General features: G+C 51.2%; 1 protein-coding gene and 1 pseudogene across 8 annotated transcripts in view; both read left to right on the top strand.

Moving 5' to 3' along the window:
• Positions 1-12943, top strand: part of LOC133107602 (uncharacterized) — a 980437-nt pseudogene that overhangs the window by 110489 nt on the left and 857005 nt on the right.
• Positions 1-12943, top strand: part of atm (ATM serine/threonine kinase) — a 55830-nt gene that overhangs the window by 947 nt on the left and 41940 nt on the right. For all 8 annotated transcript variants that reach the window (XM_061216270.1, XM_061216273.1, XM_061216272.1 and 5 more), the window contains exons 4-13: positions 230-375; positions 454-618; positions 1438-1603; positions 8051-8289; positions 9107-9276; positions 9668-9837; positions 10474-10857; positions 11406-11618; positions 11810-11908; positions 12299-12533. In XM_061216270.1, the coding sequence (XP_061072254.1) occupies positions 230-375; positions 454-618; positions 1438-1603; positions 8051-8289; positions 9107-9276; positions 9668-9837; positions 10474-10857; positions 11406-11618; positions 11810-11908; positions 12299-12533 (1987 nt within the window). The remainder of the gene's footprint in view (positions 1-229; positions 376-453; positions 619-1437; positions 1604-8050; positions 8290-9106; positions 9277-9667; positions 9838-10473; positions 10858-11405; positions 11619-11809; positions 11909-12298; positions 12534-12943) is intronic.

Here is a 12943-nt window from a genome sequence, read left to right as displayed (position 1 = left end):
TGTTTTTGACACTTCTATCTGGACATAGCTGGTCTGTAACTGGTCACAGCTGGTTAAGCTGGAAAAGTTGATAAAATTGTTGATGAGCTGACTATATAGGCTGGTGAATTGCTGGCTGACCAGCTAAACGTGTAAAAAAAACCCCCCAAAAAACAGCTTGAGCAGAATTTTCAGCAGGGTGTATTTGAGTATTAAATGTGTAAACTTTGCTTCTTTTACGTCCCGGAAGGTACTTGCAGCGGTACCTCCAGAAGGAGACTGAGCTGTTGCAGTCGGGCAAAGCTAACGTGTCGGCCACCACCCAGGCCAACCGTCACAAAAAGATGCAGGAGCTGAGCAGCCTGGTCAAGTGCTTCATCCGCTGCGCAAACAAGCGTAAGCGCGCCACGTCCCGTTTCTGCTGGCTGGAGGTGGCAGAGCCTGTGGGTAAAGCTTGTGTTGTCGTCCTTGCAGGAGGTCCGAGGCTGAAATGTGCGGACCTTCTGTCCCACATCGTGGATGTCCTTGGCAACTCGTTCTGCTGCAGTGCCTACGGGGAAGACTACAGCAGCATTCTGCTGAAAGACGTCCTGTCCGTCCGCAAGTACTGGTGCGAGGTCACCCAGCAGCAGTGGCGCAGTTAGTATTCTTAGCATTGTGCATTATACATGCTTATTTATGGATGATAGTTCTCCACAAATGTAGCCTTGTGTGTAATGAAGTGAGCTTAAGACCACACAAATGTGACTTCACACCCTGGTTGCAGTGATGTGGTTGTGTTCTTGAGCCACAACGCTGAACCACAACCTCTCCGGACATACTGCTGTCTGTGAAACCTGTGAAAAACACTCTAGAAAAGACGAGTACGAAGCATTTAACGTGCACAGCAACAGTCACACTACTGTCAATTCTAACTGTGTCCGTCATTAGATATGGCTGTTTCACTGACAAAAGACCAGTTTCCACTAAGGTTGTCAGTCCACACTGTTATATATGACATCACTGAGATGATGTTTATTTTATTTTTATTATTATTATTATTATTATTATTATTATTATTTATGTACATATTTTTTTTACATTGATACCATTTTCACTGTCGTTTTATGTACAGTGAGCTCCATAATGTTTTGTAATCAATTCACGTGTGGTTAAAAGTGCACACAGGTTTTATTTAATGGTATTTTTATGCATTTGGTTTTGCCATGCAGAAATCACTCTGTTATGCATTTCCCCCCCATTTCAAGGCGCCATTATTAGTTTTAATGTTAATGTAAAAAATACCCTTAAAAAATAAAAGCTGAATTTGAATACAAATCTAAAATTTTGGAGTACTGAGCCCAATCAAGAAAAAAAGGTCCTAAACATTATGGCGCTCTGTGTATATTTTCCCTATTAAAGAGCAGTCAGATGTATGGATGGATCCTCAGCAGTTGTTGTATTGTGTTTTTCATACAGAGCTGTTGGATTTGTACTGCGGCTTGTTCACTGGCTCCTCCAGAGCTATAAACCGTGTGCTGGTGAGCAGGATCATCCACACCGTGGTGCAGGGCTGCTGTCTGCAGACCGACGGGCTCACACACGATCTCTTCAGCTTCTTCTCCAGAGCCCTGAGCAATGCCAGGTAAGAGGGTGCTGCCCTCACTCATCTCAATTGTTTTGTTCTGACCTGTGTGGGGTTTTTTTTTTTGGGGGGGGGGTTCTGACCTGTGTGTGTTTTGGATGAGGGGTTTGGACCTGTGTGTTTGGGATGAGAGGTTCTGACCTGTGTGTTTGGGATGAGGGGTTCTGACCTGTGTGTTTGGGATGAGGGGTTCTGACCTGTGTGTTTGGGATGAGGGGTTTTGACCTGTGTTTTTGGGATGAGGGGTTCTGACCTGTGTGTTTGGGATGAGGGGTTCTGACCTGTGTGTTTGGGATGAGGGGTTTTGACCTGTGTTTTTGGGATGAGGGGTTCTGACCTGTGTGTTTGGGATGAGGGGTTTTGACCTGTGTTTTTGGGGGTGAGGGGTTCTGACCTGTGTGTTTGGGATGAGGGGTTCTGACTTGTGTTTTTGGGGGTGAGGGGTTCTGACCTGTGTTTTTGGGGTGAGGGATTTTGACCTGTGTTTTTGGGGGTGAGGGGTTCTGACCTGTGTGTTTGGGATGAGGGGTTTTGACCTGTGTTTTTGGGGGTGAGGGGTTTTGACCTGTGTGTTGGGGGTGAGGGGTTTTGACCTGTGTTTTTGAGGTGAGGGGTTTTGACCTGTGTTTTTGGGATGAGGGGTTTTGACCTGTGTTTTTGGGGGTGAGGGGTTCTGACCTGTGTTTTTGGGTGTGAGGGGTTCGGACCTTTGTGTTTGGGATGAGGGGTTCTGACCTGTGTTTTTGGGGGTGAGGGGTTCTGACCTGTGTGTTTGGGATGAGGGGTTCTGACCTGTGTTTTTGGGGGTGAGGGGTTCTGACCTGTGTGTTTGGGGATGAGGGGTTTGGACCTGTGTGTTTGGGATGAGAGGTTCTGACCTGTGTGTTTGGGATGAGGGGTTCTGACCTGTGTGTTTGGGATGAGGGGTTCTGACCTGTGTGTTTGGGATGAGGGGTTTTGACCTGTGTTTTTGGGATGAGGGGTTCTGACCTGTGTGTTTGGGATGAGGGGTTTTGACCTGTGTTTTTGGGGGTGAGGGGTTCTGACCTGTGTGTTTGGGATGAGGGGTTCTGACCTGTGTGTTTGGGATGAGGGGTTTTGACCTGTGTTTTTGGGGGTGAGGGGTTCTGACCTGTGTGTTTGGGATGAGGGGTTCTGACCTGTGTGTTTGGGATGAGGGGTTCTGACCTGTGTGTTTGGGATGAGGGGTTTTGACCTGTGTTTTTGGGATGAGGGGTTCTGACCTGTGTGTTTGGGATGAGGGGTTCTGACCTGTGTGTTTGGGATGAGGGGTTTTGACCTGTGTTTTTGGGATGAGGGGTTCTGACCTGTGTGTTTGGGATGAGGGGTTTTGACCTGTGTTTTTGGGGGTGAGGGGTTCTGACCTGTGTGTTTGGGATGAGGGGTTCTGACTTGTGTTTTTGGGGGTGAGGGGTTCTGACCTGTGTTTTTGGGGTGAGGGATTTTGACCTGTGTTTTTGGGGGTGAGGGGTTCTGACCTGTGTGTTTGGGATGAGGGGTTTTGACCTGTGTTTTTGGGGGTGAGGGGTTTTGACCTGTGTGTTGGGGGTGAGGGGTTTTGACCTGTGTTTTTGAGGTGAGGGGTTTTGACCTGTGTTTTTGGGATGAGGGGTTTTGACCTGTGTTTTTGGGGGTGAGGGGTTCTGACCTGTGTTTTTGGGTGTGAGGGGTTCGGACCTTTGTGTTTGGGATGAGGGGTTCTGACCTGTGTTTTTGGGGGTGAGGGGTTCTGACCTGTGTGTTTGGGATGAGGGGTTCTGACCTGTGTTTTTGGGGGTGAGGGGTTCTGACCTGTGTGTTTGGGGATGAGGGGTTTGGACCTGTGTGTTTGGGATGAGAGGTTCTGACCTGTGTGTTTGGGATGAGGGGTTCTGACCTGTGTGTTTGGGATGAGGGGTTCTGACCTGTGTGTTTGGGATGAGGGGTTTTGACCTGTGTTTTTGGGATGAGGGGTTCTGACCTGTGTGTTTGGGATGAGGGGTTTTGACCTGTGTTTTTGGGGGTGAGGGGTTCTGACCTGTGTGTTTGGGATGAGGGGTTCTGACCTGTGTGTTTGGGATGAGGGGTTTTGACCTGTGTTTTTGGGGGTGAGGGGTTCTGACCTGTGTGTTTGGGATGAGGGGTTCTGACCTGTGTGTTTGGGATGAGGGGTTCTGACTTGTGTTTTTGGGGCTGAGGGGTTCTGACCTCTGTTTTTGGGGTGAGGGGTTTTGACCTGTGTTTTTGGGGGTGAGGGGTTCCTACCTGTGTGTTTGGGATGAGGGGTTTTGACCTGTGTTTTTGGGGGTGAGGGGTTCTGACCTGTGTGTTTGGGATGAGGGGTTTTGACCTGTGTGTTTGGGGGTGAGGGGTTTTGACCTGTGTTTTTGAGGTGAAGGGTTTTGACCTGTGTTTTTGGGATGAGGGGTTTTGACCTGTGTTTTTGGGGGTGAGGGGTTCTGACCTGTGTTTTTGGGTGTGAGGGGTTCTGACCTGTGTGTTTGGGATGAGGGGTTCTGACCTGTGTTTTTGGGATGAGGGGTTTTGACCTGTGTTTTTGGGGGTGAGGGGTTCTGACCTGTGTGTTTGGGATGAGGGGTTTTGACCTGTGTGTTTGGGGGTGAGGGGTTTTGACCTGTGTTTTTGAGGTGAGGGGTTTTGACCTGTGTTTTTGGGATGAGGGGTTTTGACCTGTGTTTTTGGGGGTGAGGGGTTCTGACCTGTGTTTTTGGGTGTGAGGGGTTCTGACCTGTGTGTTTGGGATGAGGGGTTCTGACCTGTGTTTTTGGGGGTGAGGGGTTCTGACCTGTGTGTTTGGGATGAGGGGTTCTGACCTGTGTTTTTGGGGGTGAGGGGTTCTGACCTGTGTGTTTGGGGGTGAGGGGTTCTGACCTGTGTTTTTGGGGGTGAGGGGTTCTGACCTGTGTGTTTGGGATGAGGGGTTTTGACCTGTGTTTTTGGGGGTGAGGGGTTCTGACCTGTGTGTTTGGGATGAGGGGTTTTGACCTGTGTGTTTGGGGGTGAGGGGTTTTGACCTGTGTTTTTGAGGTGAGGGGTTTTGACCTGTGTTTTTGGGATGAGGGGTTTTGACCTGTGTTTTTGGGGGTGAGGGGTTCTGACCTGTGTTTTTGGGTGTGAGGGGTTCTGACCTGTGTTTTTGGGGGTGAGGGGTTCTGACCTGTGTGTTTGGGATGAGGGGTTCTGACCTGTGTTTTTGGGGGTGAGGGGTTCTGACCTGTGTGTTTGGGGGTGAGGGGTTCTGACCTGTGTTTTTGGGGGTGAGGGGTTCTGACCTGTGTGTTTGGGATAAGGGGTTTTGACCTGTGTTTTTGGGGGTGAGGGGTTCTGACCTGTGTGTTTGGGATGAGGGGTTTTGACCTGTGTGTTTGGGGGTGAGGGGTTTTGACCTGTGTTTTTGAGGTGAGGGGTTTTGACCTGTGTTTTTGGGATGAGGGGTTTTGACCTGTGTTTTTGGGATGAGGGGTTTTGACCTGTGTTTTTGGGGGTGAGGGGTTCTGACCTGTGTTTTTGGGTGTGAGGGGTTCTGACCTGTGTTTTTCGGGTGAGGGGTTTTGACCTGTGTTTTTGGGATGAGGGGTTTTGACCTGTGTTTTTGGGATGAGGGGTTCTGACCTGTGTGTTTGGGATGAGGGGTTCTGACCTGTGTGTTTGGGATGAGGGGTTTTGACCTGTGTTTTTGGGATGAGGGGTTTGGACCTGTGTGTTTGGGATAAGGGGTTCTGACCTGTGTGTTCGGGGTGAGGGGTTCTGACCTGTGTGTTCGGGGTGAGGGGTTCTGACCTGTGTGTTTGGGATGAGGGGTTCTGACCTGTGTGTTTGGGAGAGGGGTTCTGACCTGTGTGTTTGGGAGAGGGGTTCTGACCTGTGTGTTTGGGATGAGGGGTTTTGACCTGTGTGTTTGGGATGAGGGGTTTTGACCTGTGTTTTTGGGGGTGAGGGGTTCTGACCTGTGTTTTTGGGGTGAGGGGTTTTGACCTGTGTTTTTGGGATGAGGGGTTCTGACCTGTGTGTTTGGGATGAGGGGTTCTGACCTGTGTGTTTGGGATGAGGGGTTTTGACCTGTGTTTTGGGGGGTGAGGGGTTCTGACCTGTGTGTTTGGGATAAGGGGTTCTGACCTGTGTTTTTGGGATGAGGGGTTTTGACCTGTGTTTTTGGGGGTGAGGGGTTCTGACCTGTGTGTTTGGGATGAGGGGTTTTGACCTGTGTGTTTGGGATGAGGGGTTTTGACCTGTGTTTTTGGGCTGAGGGGTTTTGACCTGTGTTTTTGGGATGAGGGGTTCTGACCTGTGTGTTTGGGATGAGGGGTTCTGACCTGTGTGTTTGGGATGAGGGGTTTTGACCTGTGTTTTTGGGATGAGGGATTTGGACCTGTGTGTTTGGGATGAGGGGTTCTGACCTGTGTGTTCGGGGTGAGGGGTTCTGACCTGTGTGTTTGGGAGAGGGGTTCTGACCTGTGTGTTTGGGAGAGGGGTTCTGACCTGTGTGTTTGGGAGAGGGGTTCTGACCTGGGTGTTTGGGATGAGGGGGTTTGACCTGTGTGTTTGGGATGAGGGGTTTTGACCTGTGTTTTTGGGGGTGAGGGGTTCTGACCTGTGTGTTTTGGATGAGGGGTTCTGACCTGTGTGTTTTGGATGAGGGGTTCTGACTTGTGTTTTTGGGGGTGAGGGGTTCTGACCTGTGTTTTTGGGGTGAGGGGTTTTGACCTGTGTTTTTGGGGGTGAGGGGTTTGGACCTGTGTGTTTGGGATAAGGGGTTCTGACCTGTGTGTTCGGGGTGAGGGGTTCTGACCTGTGTGTTCGGGGTGAGGGGTTCTGACCTGTGTGTTTGGGATGAGGGGTTCTGACCCGTGTGTTCGGGGTGAGGGGTTCTGACCTGTGTGTTTGGGATGAGGGGTTTTGACCTGTGTGTTTGGGATGAGGGGTTTTGACCTGTGTTTTGGGGGGTGAGGGGTTCTGACCTGTGTGTTTGGGATGAGGGGTTTTGACCTGTGTTTTGGGGGGTGAGGGGTTCTGACCTGTGTGTTTGGGATAAGGGGTTCTGACCTGTGTTTTTGGGGGTGAGGGGTTCTGACCTGTGTGTTTGGGATGAGGGGTTTTGACCTGTGTTTTTGGGGGTGAGGGGTTCTGACCTGTGTGTTTGGGATGAGGGGTTTTGACCTGTGTGTTTGGGGGTGAGGGGTTTTGACCTGTGTTTTTGAGGTGAGGGGTTTTGACCTGTGTTTTTGGGATGAGGGGTTTTGACCTGTGTTTTTGGGGGTGAGGGGTTCTGACCTGTGTTTTTGGGTGTGAGGGGTTCTGACCTGTGTGTTTGGGATGAGGGGTTTTGACCTGTGTTTTGGGGGGTGAGGGGTTCTGACCTGTGTGTTTGGGATGAGGGGTTTTGACCTGTGTTTTGGGGGGTGAGGGGTTCTGACCTGTGTTTTTGGGATAAGGGGTTCTGACCTGTGTGTTCGGGGTGAGGGGTTCTGACCTGTGTTTTTGGGGGTGAGGGGTTCTGACCTGTGTGTTTGGGGGTGAGGGGTTCTGACCTGTGCTTTTGGGGGTGAGGGGTTCTGACCTGTGTTTTTGGGGGTGAGGGGTTCTGACCTTTGTTTTTGGGTGTGAGGGGTTCTGACCTGTGTTTTTGGGATGAGGGGTTCTGACCTGTGTTTTTGGGATGAGGGGTTCTGACCTGTGTGTTTGGGGGTGAGGGGTTCTGACCTGTGTGTTTGGGATGAGGGGTTCTGACCTGTGTGTTTGGGATGAGGGGTTCTGACCTGTGTGTTTGGGATGAGGGGTTCTGACCTGTGTGTTTGGGATGAGGGGTTCTGACCTGTGTGTTTGGGATGAGGGGATTTGACCTGTGTGTTTGGGATGAGGGGTTCTGACCTGTGTTTTTTGGATGAGGGGTTCTGACCTGTGTGTTTGGGATGAGGGGTTTTGACCTGTGTGTTTGGGATGAGGGGTTTTCACCTGTGTTTTTGGGGGTGAGGCGTTCTGACCTGTGTGTTTTGGGGTGAGGGGTTCTGACCTGTGTGTTTGGGGGTGAGGGGTTCTGACCTGTGTGTTTTGGGGGTGAGGGGTTCTGACCTGTGTGTTTGGGATGAGGGGTTCTGACCTGTGTGTTTGGGATGAGGGGTTCTGACCTGTGTGTTTGGGATGAGGGGTTCTGACCTGTGTGTTTGGGATGAGGGGTTCTGACCTGTGTTTTTGGGGGTGAGGGGTTCTGACCTGTGTGTTTGGGGTGAGGGGTTTTGACCTGTGTGTTTGGGATGAGGGGTTCTGACCTGTGTGTTTGGGATGAGGGGTTCTGACCTGTGTGTTTGGGATGAGGGGTTCTGACCTGTGTGTTTGGGATGAGGGGTTCTGACCTGTGTGTTTGGGATGAGGGGTTCTGACCTGTGTGTTTGGGATGAGGGGTTCTGACTTGTGTTTTTGGGGGTGCAGACAGGAGAAGCACCTGGCCGTGCTGGAGCACCTGGTCTCCGCCCTGAACGTCTTCCTCCGGGCGTCGGCCACTAACCGCCGCATGCGGGCGTGTGGCCTGGGCGAGGAGCTTGTGCCGCCCCTGCTGTGCGTGTGGACCCAGGCCCGGCCCAGCCCCGCGCTGAAGGAGGAGGTGGTGGAGTTCTTCCGCCTGCAGATGCGCCTGCACCACCCCAAGGGGGCCCAGACGGAGGCCACCGGTGAGCTGAAATAAAACCGGGCTTCTGCCAGCTTCCCTCTCTGTGTCTCTGACCGGGCCGGGGTCTAGAGAGGGGTTTAGTTCTGAGCTAAATTTGCCTTCCCCCTCCAGCACCACATTTATAACTAGGGATGTGCTGGTGTGGTTTTGATTTCTCTGATACATATCTGCCCATGTCGGTTTAAAGAATGTTATTGGTAATGCAGACGGAAGAGCTTTAGCTTTTCACACATGCCTGAACAGATAATCAGGTAATATCCTGAATGTAAAAGGTAATTGCAACACACTCCCAGTAATCAATGAAACAACAATGTAATTCATGCAAGAAATTAAAGGAACTTTGAAATGTTTTTTTTGTTCCTGTCCTTGTTATATCATCCCCTTAACTGGACTTTTCCACACCGCTCCAGAACTTTCTTTTGGGCAGATGAAGAAGGGCCCCCTTTTGGGAAAAAAATGGCCAATTAATTAACGATAAATCGGTGCATCCCTCTATAACAGATTTATTAAATTACATTAATGGCATTTGGCAGACGCTCTTATCCAGAGCGACCTACAGTTGATTACACTAAGCAGGAGACAATCCTCCCCTGGAGCAATGCAGGGTTAAGGGCCTGGCTCAAGGGCCCAGCGGCTGTGCAGATCTTATTGTTGCTACACCGGGGATCGAACCACCGACCTTACGTGTCCCAGTCATGTACCTTAACCAATACGCTACAGGCCGCCCTTATTCTGATTTAATGAAATGTGCCGGTTAGCCTCTTGCATAGCATCTCACCGGAGCGTGTTTGTCCACCCGCGGCTTTCCCCTGGTCCAGGTGCCCATGCGGAGGACTGGCGGAAGTGGCAGGGTCTGCTGTACAGCCTGTACGAAGCGCTGGTGGGGGAGATCAGTCAGATCGGCAGCCGGGGGAAGTACGTCACAGGGTCACGGCACATCGCCGTGAAGGAGAACCTCATCGAGCTGACCGCCGACATCTGCCACCAGGTGAGAGCTGTGATTGGCTCGCTCGCTGAGTGTGTGCGAGTGGATGAGAGCGGGCGATAGGTATTCACGCAGTCAGTCTGCATTGCTGCTGCACAGTATGAATTCAGAACAATACAACATTAAATGATTACTAACCCGGTACAATATTAAATGATTGTATCACATTGATACTGTGTAAGAAGAGTTTGTGTTTATCGTGAGACTTGTGATCCATCTCTGGTGTGTCCAGTGTTACAGCCCACTGCAGAATCTGTGATTGGGTGGAAGTGTGAGTCACGCTTGTTCCAGGAGTTTTGATTGGTTGGAAGTGTGAGTCACGCTTGTTAGCGAAGCTGTGATTGGGTGGGCGCTGCTTACAGACCTGTTTCACTGCTGCTGTTTTGGTTTTCAGCTCTTTGGCCGTGGCACACAGGTTTTGGAGGGTACCACACCTCACCTGAAGGGGGCGCAACAGGACAGCCCCCAGGGAACCCCCAGCAAGCGCAGACGCATGGAGCTGGGGTGGGAGGTGATCCGGGACCACCTGCAGCCCAACCAGGAGGACTTTGACATCATTCCCTGGTGAGGAGACCAACCTGTACCACTGAACTGCTGTAACACTGCTGTAACACTACTGTACCACTGCACTGCTGTAACACTGCTGTAACACTACTGTACCACCGCACTGCTGTAACACTACTGTACCACCGCACTGCTGTACCACTGCTCTAACACTGCTGTAACACTGCTGTAACACTGCACTGCTTTAGCACTGCTCTAACAGTGCTGTAACACTGCTGTAACACTGCACTGCTGTAACACTGCTGTAACACTGCACTGCTCTAACACTGCTGTAACACTGCACTGCTCTAACACTGCTGTAACACTGGGCTGCTGTAGCACTGCTGTAACACTACACTGCTGTAACACTGCTGTAACACTGCACTGCTCTAACACTGCTGTAACACTGGGCTGCTGTAGCACTGCTGTAACACTGCTGTAACACTGCACTAACACTGCACTGCTGTAACACTACTGTACCACTGCTGTAACACTGCTGTAACACTGCACTAACACTGCACTGCTGTAACACTGCTGTAACACTGCTGTAACACTGGGCTGCTGTAGCACTGCTGTAACACTGCACTGCTGTAACACTGCTGTAACACTGGGCTGCTGTAACACTGCTCTCCGGCTGACAGACCCCCTTCCCCTCAGGCTGCAGATCTCCTCGGTGCTGGTGTCCAGGTACCCGCAGGTGCTCCCTGACTCGGAGCTGCTGCCCCTGCTGGGGGCTTTGTGCACGCTCCTGTCTGAGCAGCGCAGGGGCGAGCGGGGCCCCTACGTCCTGCGCTGCCTCTGCCACGTGGCCCTCTGCCCCGCCCTGCGGCCCCCTGCCTCCCCCGCCCAAAGCCACGCCCAGGCCGGCGAGCTGCGCAAGCTGTGGGCGCGGCTCTGGGCTCTGGCCCTGCGGGGGGTCAGCTCGCCCCACACCGAGGCCCTCTGCCTGGACCTGCTCTGCGCTGTCCTCCAGGGGGCGCTGGTGCCCCTCAGCAGGGACTTCTGGAAGGTCTTCACCGGCTCCGCCTGCAAGCCTTCCTGGTGAGTGTCCGTGACGATATGGAAATTAGATCAATTATACACAGACATTAAGAAGTATTTTTTCCACAGAGAGGTCACTGTGTGGAACAGCTTGTCAGGTCATGTAGAGGAGGAGCAGGCTTGATATGGTGCTATCTAAATTTTTGGTAAGCAAAGCAGTAGGTACTAGGCGTTGGAGTGTTGGAAAATTGCTGCGCATTGTTCGGCTGAATGGCCATTTCTCATCATTGTTTTATGTTACGGTATGTTGTTTTATGGTACATTGTGTTGTGTTATGTTGTTTTATGTTGCTTTGTGGTACATTGTGTTGTGTTGTGTTATATTGTGGCATATGGTGTATGGGTTTGGGCTCCCAAACTGGAGTCTGGAGGGTATAAGGATTAGAGGTGGGTCCCCAACTAGGGTACATGGGGTAAACTGCTGTTTTGGTTCATTCGATTTAAAGGTTAATTTCCTGGGCACTACGAAACTTTTATTTGGACTTTTCGTTCTGCGATAGCATTTTAGCTGTTCGTTTGTTTGTTTGTTCCTGTTGTTGCGTGATGTAGCGCCACGGTGACGTGCCTGTCCCAGGTCCTGCTGAAATGTGCCGTCCCCAAAGCTCTGGACCTATCCTGGGACAGCCTGGGGGCGGGGCTGGAGGGGGGCGGGGCTCCCGGGCTGAAGGAGGCTGTCATTGGCTGGCTGCTGATGAATGAGCAGGGCGAGGAGGCAGAGGACAGCTCCAAACCGCACCTGGTCATCTGCAGACCCCACGACACGTCTGTCACCAACACATTTCTTCTTCTTCCTGCTTAACAAAAATACTTAGTATAATAATGAAAAATATGAATAATAAATGAGTTTGTCTGAGGTGTGGATGTTGAAGATGTTGAAGGTCCTTGGTGTTTGCTCATACCCATGCTGTTCATGGGGTGAGAGTGATAGCTGATCTCCTTCTCTCTCCTTGCAGTGAGTTTCCACGTCTCCTGGTTCCCAGAATCGTCGTGTGCTTGACGCTGAAGGACAGCAGAGCTGGCATGCTCTTTCTTCAGAGTGCATCGCTGGAGAGGTGAAGGATTGACAATAGCATTCATTTTGGATTAAAAAAAATGTCTGTGCTCTATTGTCCTTTCCGGGTTCATTTAACCTGGAAGGAGGAGCAGATGGAGGGGTTTACACTTTTGGGATTATTTAATTAGTTCCAGTACAGCAGACAACTCTATTTAAACCCAGATCTACCAAATGGACACATTCTCAGCACAAGGGTTAGATCTCTGGAGCTCTGGATCATTTTTATATATCTGGAAAAAGCTTAATATGCACCACATAGTTAACAAATAAACAGGCACACTATATTGGAAAATATGTGTGTCATTCTTGCATACTATAAATGTAGAACGTATTGTATAAGTATTGCTTTTTCAGTATGTTCCTCTCGATTGCTCTCTACTGCCAAAAGTGTCTGGAGCCCGAACAGCCAGAACTACGAGTGCGATGATCCTCTTTCCCAAATCGAGAGCCTGTACCTGCAGTTCACCTTTGATGAAGTGACCCCTGACCCCGCGGGGCCCCCTGGCGGGGCCACAGCGCCCCCTGTGGACGCTCAGTGCACCGTCATCCCAGCGCTCAGGGAGCGGGTGGAGCAGAACCTCCTGTCTGTGGCTGACCAGCTGCTCAACTGCTACTCCCTCGAAGTGAGTGCCTATTTACCCCACCAACCGCCCCTGTGAGTGCCTATTTACCCCACCAACTGCCCCTGTGAGTGCCTATTTACCCCACCAACTGCCCCTGTGAGTGCCTATTTACCCCACCAACCGCCCCTGTGAGTGCCTATTTACCCCACCAACTGCCCCTGTGAGTGCCTATTTACCCCACCAACTGCCCCTGTGAGTGCCTATTTACCCCACCAACTGCCCCTGTAAGTGGCTATTTACCCCACCAACTGCCTCTGTGAGTGCCTATTTACCCCACCAACTGCCCCTGTGAGTGCCTATTTACCCCACCAACTGCCCCTGTGAGTGCCTATTTACCCCACCAACTGCCCCTGTGAGTGCCTATTTACCCCACCAACTGCCCCTGTGAGTGCCTATTTACCCCACCAACT

The sequence above is a fragment of the Conger conger genome, chromosome 13, assembly GCF_963514075.1.
Source record: "Conger conger chromosome 13, fConCon1.1, whole genome shotgun sequence".
Lineage (NCBI taxonomy): Eukaryota > Metazoa > Chordata > Actinopteri > Anguilliformes > Congridae > Conger > Conger conger.
This window is presented reverse-complemented; position numbering and strand designations above follow the sequence as displayed.